At 36.3% G+C, this 12,078-nt stretch overlaps 2 protein-coding genes across 3 annotated transcripts; one reads left to right on the plus strand and one right to left on the minus strand.

The window, feature by feature from the left end:
• The first annotated feature begins 321 nt into the window (after positions 1–321).
• On the plus strand, positions 322–8,684 carry LOC102590670 (tRNA (cytosine(34)-C(5))-methyltransferase). 2 transcript variants are annotated; one of them, XM_006353153.2, is made up of 15 exons: positions 322–588; positions 772–860; positions 2,272–2,338; positions 2,454–2,569; positions 3,348–3,414; positions 3,526–3,574; positions 3,691–3,776; positions 3,902–4,167; positions 4,270–4,325; positions 4,698–4,783; positions 5,326–5,418; positions 6,299–6,623; positions 6,710–7,362; positions 7,750–7,984; positions 8,249–8,684. In XM_006353153.2, exons 1-15 carry the CDS (start codon positions 394–396, stop codon positions 8,494–8,496), a joined length of 2,631 nt encoding a protein of 876 aa, XP_006353215.1. In that variant the 5' UTR covers positions 322–393; the 3' UTR covers positions 8,497–8,684. The 2 variants fall into 2 exon arrangements, with proteins under 2 accessions (XP_006353215.1, XP_006353214.1); XM_006353152.2 differs by having other exon boundaries at positions 323–588; positions 6,704–7,362.
• Positions 8,685–9,363: 679 nt separating this feature from the next.
• LOC102591246 (ras-related protein Rab11D-like) lies at positions 9,364–11,822 on the minus strand. The gene is made up of 2 exons (XM_006353154.2): positions 11,389–11,822; positions 9,364–10,034 (listed from the first exon to the last, which is right to left on the minus strand). The coding sequence occupies exons 1-2, from the start codon at positions 11,619–11,621 to the stop codon at positions 9,593–9,595; spliced, it is 675 nt and encodes a 224-aa protein (XP_006353216.1). The 5' UTR covers positions 11,622–11,822; the 3' UTR covers positions 9,364–9,592.
• Between the last annotated feature and the right edge of the window lie 256 nt (positions 11,823–12,078).

Genomic DNA, 12,078 nt, shown 5'->3' on the forward strand with positions numbered 1-12,078 from the left:
TATCCCTATCCCCTCTCGGATACATCCCTCCTATTAAGTAATGTATCATTTTCAATGTATTGGACAACCAAGGAATGCATTTGAGAGAAATGAAAAGTCTGTGATTTTTGTAACTGGGGAAACTTTCGAGATAAGATGTAATTAGCCCCCAACTGTATGAGATTTTTGTAAGTTATACTTATATATACATATTACATATTTGCCTAATTACGTAACATATTTTTTGGGCCCAAGTACACATTGGACTGAGAGTCCAAAACAAGTGGGCTAAAAGCCTAGTAATTTTAGCAGCCCAAGTTTTCTTCAGTTCTGCTAAAATCAAACCTCCCACGAAAAACATCTTCAGTTTCCCTCTTTCTCTTCGAATTTGCAGCAGCCTGAAGAAGAAGAAAAATGGGTGGCAGAGGAAGATCTCGAACTCAAAGAAAACACTTTAGACAGAGCAGAGAAAATGTCTGGAAACGTAGCAAACATGATGATTCAGGGGAGAAACAAGACAGTGTTACTACTACTAATGATGGCAACAAAGAACATCGCCATTGGGAACCTTTTGCCACCCAAAATCTTGCCTTTGATGAGTATTATAAGGTAAAAACTAAAAAAGTTGTCTTTTTTGGGTATTTGGGATGTGGGTATTTGATTATATGTTTGGTTGAGTGATGGGGTTTGAGTGATTTTGAAAAAAAGAATGTCTTTTGAGCTATTTGGGATGTGGGTATTTGCTTATATGTTTAGTTGAGTGATGGGGTTTGAGTAATTTTTGGTTTGTAGGAGCAAGGAATAGTGCCAACTGAAGAATGGGATACTTTTATTGGATTTCTTAGAACTCCATTGCCTGCTGCATTCAGGATCAATTCCAGGTTTATGTTTATCCAGTTTTGAGTTTTTAATTTGCCCCATTTGAATCTTTAAGCTCCCGTTTGGCTGTAGATTTTGAAGTTGAAACTAGAATATTTGAGTTGTTGAAGTTGTGCTTTTTGGAATTTGAAGTTGTGTTTGAACATGTAATTTACGTGAAGTTTTGTGAGTGGAAGTCTCGCAAATCCGAAAACTGGTCTGAGCCAGTTTTTGGGAACTTGAAATATTTGAAGAATAATTTTTAAAAATTTACTCCCAAAGTCTAGAGCGAAACACAAGCTTAATTTGCTTCTTGGAATTCGTTTTGATTGCTATCTAGATGGTAATGTAAGGACTATAGTATAGCTTAATGAATGTTTATTATTTCCTTTTGTTTGTCTTTATGGCTTTAGAATTGATTGGATTTGAACACGATTGGATTGTTATGTTTTTTTTGCTCGAAGAGAAGCTAAGTATGCTAAATGTTACAAAAATTGTGAGAAAAATGTGGATAAAGTTTTGAACTTTGAGCATTTCTCTTTCATATGCAAAGTTTTTGCAAGCTCTAATTGCACAATCTGTGAAGCTTCAATTCTTGAGCTTCTGATGGTACAGTGGCTTTTAACTATATAATACAAATTTGGTGGTGGATGTACATGTTCCTCTTATCACGATTGCATGACAAGCAGTGGTGGACCCTAGATTTTCGTTCAGGGGTTCGAAAAATAAAAGTATAAACGTGTAAATAAGCTAGCAAAACAAAATTTCAAGAAAGAAGTACTATATAGTTTTAGTGGCGGACCCTTGAATTTTTTTGGGTTTAAAACCACACTTTTAGCATGTTTTATAAAATAAAAAAAACTAAAAAAAAACGTGAAAAAGGGAACTGAAAATAAAAAAATAAATAAAAAACTGAAACTAAAAATAAAAAAATAAAACACTAACACAAGGATTCGAACCCTCAATGTGAAGCTTAATTTCAAGGGCACCTGCCGTTGGGCTATCAGCTACTCTTTGTCTTTAATGGGGTTCAAAATATATATATCCACATAAATACATAAAATTTATCTGTAATTTTTTGCCGAGGGGGTTCGGGTGAACCCCTTGGAACCCACATGGGTCCGCCCCTGATGACAAGTGCACCTTGTTTAGAATGGCTATGTGCTGCTATTAGTATGTACTTGTAATAAACTAATGTCATTTTTTCTAATTATTATGTGAGGTTTTTTTAAAATCTAAAAAATATCACATTGCTTTAAAATAAAGGATTAAATGTAGCAAATCCCCCTGCTTCAAGCTTCAAGTAGTATGTGAAGACTAAGTAAACTTGTTTGTTGTAGCCTAATCCTATCAGAAGTTCTTATAACTCTAAGAAGAAAGCAACTTCTGATTAAATTAAATTATATTGAACTTCCCATTTTGTTAATATTGCAGCGCCCAGTGCTATGTGGATATTCGGACCAAGTTGGAGAACGATTTTATGAAATCTCTTCAGGCAGAGGTTGATCAACTGAATTATGTTTTCCTTTTATTTGTGAACTTCCTGCATTATATATGCAGTATTTAGAGTATAATCATTCTATGTCTTACTATTTCTATATTTAAGTATGATTCAGGGTGTAGATGGGAGTGAGATCGAGGGAATAAAACCATTACCTTGGTATCCAGAGAATCTTGCTTGGCAATCTAATTTTTCACGCAACCAGTTGAGGAAAAACCAAATACTTGAGAGGTTAGTGATGCACTTTCTGTTAATGTGTTTTAACTTTCTGTAGATTCGATTAACTATTGTCTAGTGAGAGATCATTTATAGGTACGTGACAGAGTAGCTCATGGCTTTCTCAAAATGATTGTTGTGAAGTGCTAACTGCTAAACTTGGTGCTTAGCTCTCTGCTTCCTTACACTTTGTTGTCTTGCTAAATGGATCTGAAAATGCTCATTGTTCCCCTTAGTCATCGAAGTTTCTGTACTGTCTAGTCACTCTATTCTTCAACCAAGTCACTTATTTACTGCTTTTCTGCCATATAGTTTTTCATGAGCTCACAGGTTTGAACCCTGTTTTGAAAGAGTCTTGTATTTAAGTGGAAAAGGATAGAGGGGTGTGCTCATCATCCACTGATTTACGAATGGGGCACCATTGGCCCTCTGAGATTTCTCGGTTATAAAATAAAATAAAATAAAGAGGTCAATATTTTGGGATGGACTTAAACAGAAAGTTGCTCAAAGAAAATAGGATGGAGGGAGTACGGAATTTTCATAACTCATTGTTCACAGCACCTATGGTATCTTACATTACTATCAAGATAATTTTTGCTTATTATTTCATAGATATTGTTGAAGAAGAACCACTTGGAAATTAATAAAGCTTGCACATTTTGCTTTTATGTTTTGAACAGCATGGTGCATACTGACTTGATTGTTTCTGATAAAAAACGATTGGACCTATAATTGAAGACAACTTCTGATTGTTTCTTATAAATAGTTTGAGGTCATTTTGATAAATTTTCAGGTTCCATGAGTTCTTGAAGCTACAAAATGAAATTGGAAACATTACGAGACAGGAGGCTGTTAGCATGGTTTGTCACGTTGACCTTCATCTCTCTATGTTCCCTGTTGGACTATACCATCACAGATTTGTTTGATAGTTCTCCTTTTATTGACTTCATCTTGCAACTGTTTTGATTTAGGTTCCTCCCCTGTTCCTGGATGTACGACCTGATCATTTTGCCCTTGACAGTAAGTTATTTTCTACGGATTCTAAATTACAATTGCATGTTATCTTCTAATTAGGTTATTTTCACATCTTTATTCTGAATGCTTTCTGTATCTTGACTGTTCCTATAATCATGCAGTGTGCGCCGCTCCCGGTTCAAAAACATTTCAGTTGCTTGAGATGATACACCACTTGGCTGAACCAGGGACATTACCTAGTGGAATGGTCTTCTTCCTTCCTTAGCTCTCTCTTCACGTCATGAATGCCTATGCAGCTTCTTTGTTTTCATGTGAACTATCTGCACTTTTGTGACATCGTCTTGGTTCTTTTTGGAATAACTCTTTATATAGGTCTTAGCAAATGATGTTGATGTCCAAAGGTGTAACCTTCTTATTCACCAAACAAAGAGGATGTCTACTGCCAACTTGATCGTCACAAACCATGAAGCGCAGCACTTCCCAAGCTGTCGTTTAGATAGAAATTTTGCAAATGGTTCTGAGACGCAAACAGTGAGGGAATTAGATATTAATCAGCTTCAATTTGATCGTGTCTTGTGTGATGTTCCATGCAGTGGTGATGGCACTCTGCGCAAGGCTCCTGATATATGGAGGAAATGGTAGTTATTACATACTATTGTAGTCAGTATCACTCTCATTTTAGTGCATATGATGGTTTCTGATGTCTACCTTCTCCCTCCTCCTGTATTTGCATCATACAGGAATGCTGGAAATGGTAACGGTCTCCATGGGCTACAGATTCAGATAGCAATGCGAGGTTCCTTTCTCTCACTCTCTCTCATTCAGAGAATTTTGCGTCACTGCATTTTTCAATCTCTTCTTGTTTTTCTTAGTTCTAAGTAACAACTTCATCAATTATTTGTTTTTGTCTTTACTTCTGGCACTTTTATTTTTATTACTTCTAATACTCGCCACTATTTACCTTTATTTTGTATAATGTTGGCCTGACATGAATTTAATGGAGAAACATGGTCAGTGAGGTTTTATATAACCGACTGACCCTAATTTGTTTGGAACTGAGACATAGTTATAATTTCTGTATATAAGCCTTATACAATGCTATGCGATCTTTTTACCATTCTGAGTTGCCTTCTGTAGATACATGATTGTTTTAAAACATATATTGCAGGATTGTCTTTGCTTAAAGTAGGTGGAAGGATGGTTTATTCGACTTGCTCAATGAATCCCATAGAGAATGAGGCCGTGGTTGCTGAGGTAACTCATTAGGAAAAATGCTGTCATATTTGTTCTCCCCTTATTTTTTTTAAAAAAGGATAAAATTGCTGGCATATCAATTAACATTCCGTTGCTTATATTACTCTTTTATTCAACAACTATGCCGCAATTCCAAGCTAGTGAGAGTATGTTCTATAATCCTGATTGATGTCACTCCATTGAGGCACTTCTCAATCCAATATTCAATAATTAAGGTTCTCTAGTACTAGTAGTTCTCCACATTTTCTACTGACACACAAATTTCTAACACGATTAAAAGACTGCAGCAAAGCTTCTTAACATCGTAGTTGAATGTTTTGTACCAAGTGTTGCAACCATTGCAACATGTTTTCTTGCTTCTTGTGACACTATGGATGGCTGATGATTAATCAGTATAATTTTTCCTGAGAAACAGAACTTAGACATACATTACATACATGCACACACAAATATATGTAATTATGTACGTGTGTTGCCTTCTAATTTCGCAAGCACTTTAAAACTTGTTGTGCCTCCTCCCAAACTGTCTTTTGATATTGCAGATCTTACGGAGATGTGGGGAGTCCGTTGAACTAGTTGATGTGTCCAGTGAGGTTCCACAACTTGTTCGCAGGCCAGGTCTTAAAAAATGGAAGGTGTGGTAAAAAATGTTGATCCTTATCCTTCATCTTCTTTTTTTTCCATGTTATGTCGCGGACCAGAGGGCCATGTCCATTATAATCCATTATGTACGAAAGGAGATATAGTGGTGTTTGAAGATGCATTGTATATCCACAAAATGATCTCTTTTTCAGCTTTATGTCACATGATTGTGGCATTTTGTGTTTATCTAGTTCATGATGCTATCAGTCTCAAATAATAGTCTATATCTGGTGAGAAAATTTGGGGAGTAATAAATATGACCTCAGGAAATTTGATATCTTGTGAAATTTGTTTAAAGAACATAAGAATATTTTGTGTGTGTTTCACACAGCTCTGTGTTATTTTTTTCTTCTGTGGGTGGAATATAAAATTTAATAGTCCTGCCATTTCAATTGACTGGACATGGTGTTTAAGAAAAATACAAAGACTGATGACAGTCTTATAATACATAAAATACCAAAAGTGTTCCTAGTACCAAGCTTTCTGCCAGTGGACCCTAGAACAGGCCATGTCAATGTGACAGTGGGAATGTAAAAATTACGGAATTAGTTTTTAAATATAGAAATATGTCAATCTTTTGGAAGGACAAAAAGGAAAGAGTGTCAAACAGGTTGAGACGATGAGAATTCTGCCATACGATGTTGTACTGATTCCAAGAATGCTAGGAGGTGATCACAACATTTAGTCGTCTCTACAGCTTTTCAATGATCTTGTCTGTATTTATAAGTTCTATCGATCTTTTAATAGTGTGGGCGGGAGCATAGCAAATATTAATATGAGTTCTTAAAACATTTCAATTCCAGTTATGCTAGACAGGTTCCGTTGCTTTGTACTGCATGATTTGATTTGTTGTTTGCTCATCTGTACGCACAGGTTCGAGATAAAGGAGCGTGGTGGACTTCTTATAAAGATGTTCCTGAGGGTCGTAGAAATGCAATTGTTCCAGGGATGTTCCCGTCTGGCAAAACCTATTTGGATGCATCTGAGAAAAATGATGATGCAACTAGAGACCAATTGTCTGATAATGGAAATAATGCTAATGTCATTGAGGTGTTGGAAGATCCAGCAACTGCAGCTACGATCTCGGATGAGGAAGTTTCAACTCTACCTCTGGAACGTTGTATGAGGATAGTGCCGCATGATCAGAATAGTGGAGCCTTCTTTGTTTCCGTATTTCAAAAGCTCTCCCCTTTGCCGGGTGAGTTTAAAGTTTTACTGTCTGTTCATTAGTACATTAATCAGAAAATTGAATCATTTGACATTTGATTGTTTCTGCAGCTGCAGCCTTTCAGCAGAAGAAACCTGTGTCTTCGCGAGGGAAGCCAAATTCCAGTGATGTTATTCAAGCGGAAAGTTTAACAACTAAGGTCAAAGAAGATGTGAATGTAGAGGATGTCAAGCCAGTGGATTCTGTTGGTACCCAAGAAGTGACTATGGATGATGCTGATATTCAAGCTGAAAGTGTAACAACTAAGGTCAAAGAAGATGAAAATACCGAGGATGTTAAGCCAGTGAATTCTGTTGGTAGCGAAGATGTGACTATGGATGAGGCTGGCAATGGAACAGATGAAACTGCTTTGGATACTGAGCCCAGTGAAATATTGGAGAAAACCGAGAAAGAGGAAACTCAACCTTCAACTGATACAAGAGCTGAGCCCGAGACTGTGAGAGGGAAAAGAAAGTTACAAATGCAAGGCAAGTGGAGAGGGGTTGACCCGGTTATATTTTACAAGGAGGAGGCAGTTGTGAGTAAGATAAAGGATTTCTACGGTATTAAGGAATCCTTTCTATTCGAAGGACATTTGATTACCAGGAATAGTGATATGAACCATGTCAAGAGAATTTATCATGTCTCAAAGTCTGTGAAGGAAGTTTTGCATCTCAATTTTCTAGCTGGTCAGCAGCTTAAAATAGCTTCAGTTGGGCTCAAGATGTTTGTAAGTCTATCTGAATTTGACACTTCATTTCTCTTTGTGCGACTTTTCTCCAATTTGACACGTAACTTCTCTTCCTGGGGATTTTATCACATTTGACACTTGTTTGGATGTTTTTGTCAAATTTGACATGTAACTTCTCTTCATAGAGCTTGTATCATAAAAGTAAAAGTTGCACCAACAATAACTATGCCTCAGTCCCAGACTAGTTGGGATAGGCGAAATAGCAAAAGTGGCAACCCTCACCCACCTTGTGTTTTTTTTTCTTCTTAAAAAGATGAAGTAAGATGAGGAGCGAGAAGATACAGGCAAGGTCTTTCTTTTCTCGTATCCTCCTGCCTATTGCACCATTTAGATGACCTTTTTGCTTTGGTTATTTCCACATTGCAGGAGCGCCAAACATCAAAAGATGGTGCATCTGCATCATGTATATTCCGCATATCATCTGAAGGATTGCCATTAATGCTGCCACATATAACAAAACAAATATTATACTCATCTCCTGCAGACTTCAAGCATCTTCTGCAGTACAAGAGCATTAAATTGGGTGATTTTGTGGATGCTGAATTTGGTGAAAAGGCATCACAGCTGTTGATGGGTTGTTGTGTGGTAGTTCTGAACAAAGGTTAGTTCTAGTGTTTGGCCATGATCTCACAAATACTAAATTTCAGTATTTCAAGTGAAATCATGGTTTTGTGCAAAAATATCGAACTTTTTTCAAATGTAATTTTCATGTCCAAACATTAACTTCCAAATGCTCTCAATGAACTTCAATTTCAAGTTCTCTTTGATCAACTTCAACCAAATACTGGCCAAACACCTCCACATTTCCTAGAAAGAATGCTCGTTGCTTTGCTTCTATTTAAGTTTTGTTGATCGTTTCCTGCAGAAAATAAGACGTTGTCAGAGGCTCAAGCGGATCCATCAACTATCGCCATAGGATGCTGGAGAGGTAGGTCTAATATATCGGTAATGGTCACTGCACTCGATTGCCAAGAACTTCTTGAAAGGATGTCAATGGGCGTGGAGGAGGAAACAAAAGCGTCCTCGCCAGAAATCATGCCATCAACTAACAAGGCAGATGAAATAGTTGAAGCAGTGGAAGATGAAGTTAAAGAAAACACAGAACAACCATGAGAACACTCATATTATAAAACTTAACAACCATGATAGTGAATTTAGTAATTGCTTGTTTGTAGGTTACTCAAGTTTATTCAACATATCTACAATGATAATTCTTATTGTGTATTTTAGATTTTTTTTTATCAATATGTTGAATTATTCAAGTACATCATAGTTATGACCATTGAGCCTAGATTTCGTTTCCACTTTCTGGCGAGGGTATATCAGAAACAACCTCTATACTTAAGGTTTGCATATGCATTATCTTCCTCAGATATCACTTTATGAGATTATACCGAGTATGTTGTTGTTTGATCATTTGATATGGGGAACATATTGGTCCCACTGATGATATCAACTTTCATGTCTTCATATATGCACCTTTATGGACAGTCTTTCACATGTATGGATCTAAAGTCTTTGCTGTCCTTTTTGTCATTGCTGTATATAGATTCTCTATTAGGTACACCAGAGATCTTGTATATTCTGTTCTCTTCTTTTTTTTTAAAGACGAAATTATATCATTAGATGGTGTCTAGCGGTCTTTTTATTTATAAAACTTGAGAACTTTCTAATTGAAACCAATCCCTTACATTTAAAAAGTGACTATATAGATGTATGTAAACACTATGTTAGAGAAATTTTTTGTCCTTTACAAGAATTTGTGTACACAATTTGATTTAATTGGAGATAAGTTGGTAATACTTGGCCTTTTGTTATGTAACTTAATCTGAACTAATCAACTTTTGTGATAAATACAAGTGAGGAGAGAATGATGTGTACGCAACCTTACCACTATCACCTTATGACATAGAGAGATTGTTTCCAGTAGATCCCCGAGTCAAAGTGAAATCAGTAGATATAATATTATCAGTAAAAAGATTTATGAATTCAGCTGCAACTGTCTTTAGTGCAAACCATATAACTATTTCCTTTTCATTAAAACAGTACAAAAATAACATCATACATATATAAACAAAAAGACTTTCAAGAATCACTATGAGATGAATTTTGAAATCTAACAACACCCAAAGAATGAAAAAGAAACTCCAAATCCCAATATCTCAAAATCCTCTTCTTTTTTCTGGCTACTAAGAAAAATTCCAATATCTTAAGAACTACAGCATGCCTTCTTTTCTGGGATAACTTGTGCAGGACCAGGTACAAGAATTTTCTTTCCAGTTAATGAAGCAGGATTACCATTTGCTTGATCATCACCCGCGGCGAGATTCTTCTTGTTCACAATGTTGAAGATCTCTGTCAAAACGGTTAAGAAGGCATCCTCGACGTTTGTGGCCTCCATTGCAGATGTCTCTAAGAAGAACAATCCTTCTTTTTGTGCAAATTCTTTAGCATCCTCGGTGGGAACAGCTCGTTGATCTTCAAGATCAGTTTTGTTTCCGATCAGCATAATCACGATGTTCTTGTCAGCATGTGCACGTAATTCTTCAAGCCAGCGTGGGATGTGATCAAAGGTTTGGCGTTTTGTTATGTCGTAAACCAACAGAGCTCCAACAGCTCCCCTGTAGTACGCGCTTGTGACAGCTCTATATCTGTTCATAACAACAAAGCAATGATTGAGTGATATATAAGCTGTTAAGACTCGGATCTGAAAGGGATTTTCAGAATGTCTTAGGCAAACCAAGGAGCACAGAATAGCTGAAAAAGAAGATTAGACATGACCAACCCCACACCACCCCCAAAAGACAAAAGAAAGGAAAGAAAGAAATGTCTGATTGTTTTACCCCTTAAGATCTAGCAAAGTAAGATCTGAAGTAACTGGAAGCAAACAAATTTACACAAATTGCTGCCCACAGGGCTTTGGTTTAGTGGTAAGAACGGAGCAGAAATGTGTGGGTTAGAGCACATCATGGGTTCAAACCCGACCATAGCAAAAAGCAAGGTATTTAAGTGGAAACTTGCCAAACCGAGTTCCAAACCGTGCACCAATGCACTCGGTTATCCAAAGACAATTATTTTAACAGGAACTGCTTGGAACCTCTATTTCAGCTCAAGTAATGTAACAGTGATAGACATCACTGGTTTCTCCTCTAATACAAGATTGTTTCATTGTTCAGTTGAAAGCGACAACGATGGTGAATATCGAAACTCATAGTGGTATAAATCCTTTAGTATGGAGGGGGAAATTCATGCTGTCCTACAGTAAGAGAAACAATTCTGAATCTCTGAGCAGCATGTATATGAGTTCAAACTTACAAATGCACCAATATCAAGCTTTTCCTCAGGTGATTCAACAAAAACTCATAGCAAAGGCAAAGCTCACTACACAGTTTTGCTATATGGCAAACACATTACTAAATATCTTTTATGATATCAGCAGCTTCAAACACAAAGCAAAAGAACAAGAAAAGCCAGATCAAAGCAAAGAAAAACAGCATTATATAACAACAAACACACAATTCATTAAACTTCTCAACTCAAAACTACCCCCAAAAATGTACTCCCTCTCTCTCTCTTTTGCACTAATATTTGCAGATCAGAAGTTGTGACTTTAACAATGCTTCAAAACAAGAGAACTAAAAAGAACCAATTTTTTAGCCAAAAAGAACCATTACAAGTGAAAAAGAAATGTATTCCCTTTCTTGCACTTTATATGGCACTAATATTTGTAGATCAAAACAACTTCTTTTCTTTGACACCCATCTTCTCATTCATTTCTAATCATCAAAAAGTTGGAAACTTTAACAACACTTGCAGCAAAACAAGAAAACTAAAAAGATTCATTTTTTAAGCAAAGAACCATCACAACTTTTTTCTTTAAACACCCATTTCCTCAATTCATTTCCAACATCAAAAAGTTGTAAACTTTTAACAATACTTGCATCAAAACAATCAAAACTAAAAAAAGATTCAATCTTTAGCAAAAAAAAACAAAACCCCATTTACCTTTCTTGGCCAGCAGTATCCCAGATCTGAGCTTTAACAGATTTACGTTGAATAACAAGTGTTCTTGTCTGGAATTCAACACCAATAGTAGCTTTAGAATCAAGACTAAACTCATTTCTTGCAAAACGAGCTAGTATTTGAGATTTTCCCACAGCTGAATCACCTATCAAAACAACCTTAAAAACATAGTCTATTTTCTGACTTGCATCACCATACCCACCCCCACTTGCCATCTTTTTTTTCCTTTTCTGTGTAAAAATCAGCAGAAAATGGAAGAAGAAAAGTGAGCAGAGACTAGCAAGAGAGAGAGAGAGAGAGAGAGAGAGCAAAAGGGGTACAAATGTTGGCTGTGTCTTAACTAGGCTCTTGCTGTCACAGTGTCACACCACCGGAAGGGTCGTTGAGTGATAAGTGCTCATTCAGGTTTAATTAGATGTCGGGATTAAGTCCTTTGAGTATAGAGTCATTTTTATCAGAAGGGGTTTTACTATTAATATGAAATTTTTCAACGTAAACTTAAATTTCGTCAAACTTTAATAGTATAGGTATCGAATATCGAATTTTAAAAAAGAAAACTAAGCTCTTGCTGTCACTTTGTACTTGTATGAACAAAAAAATCTCCAATTATTGTCATTTTAGTATAGACAAGGGATCATTGGTATGGGCTTATGGGAGTGCTTTTACCCTTAA

The sequence above is a fragment of the Solanum tuberosum genome, unplaced genomic scaffold, assembly GCF_000226075.1.
Source record: "Solanum tuberosum cultivar DM 1-3 516 R44 unplaced genomic scaffold, SolTub_3.0 scf00152, whole genome shotgun sequence".
Taxonomy (NCBI): domain Eukaryota; kingdom Viridiplantae; phylum Streptophyta; class Magnoliopsida; order Solanales; family Solanaceae; genus Solanum; species Solanum tuberosum.

Bases quoted from the DNA above. Each gene is read 5' to 3' on its own strand.
- LOC102590670 (XM_006353152.2), top strand. From the start codon at position 394: ATGGGTGGCAGAGGAAGATCTCGAACTCAAAGAAAACACTTTAGACAG. The intron at 861-2,271 runs GTTTATGTTTAT...TTAATATTGCAG, and splicing joins GCATTCAGGATCAATTCCAG to CGCCCAGTGCTATGTGGATA. The intron at 6,624-6,703 runs GTGAGTTTAAAG...TTGTTTCTGCAG, and splicing joins AAAGCTCTCCCCTTTGCCGG to CTGCAGCCTTTCAGCAGAAG.
- LOC102591246 (XM_006353154.2), bottom strand. From the start codon at position 11,621: ATGGCAAGTGGGGGTGGGTATGGTGATGCAAGTCAGAAAATAGACTAT. The intron at 10,035-11,388 runs GTAAATGGGGTT...TGTTATGAACAG, and splicing joins GATACTGCTGGCCAAGAAAG to ATATAGAGCTGTCACAAGCG.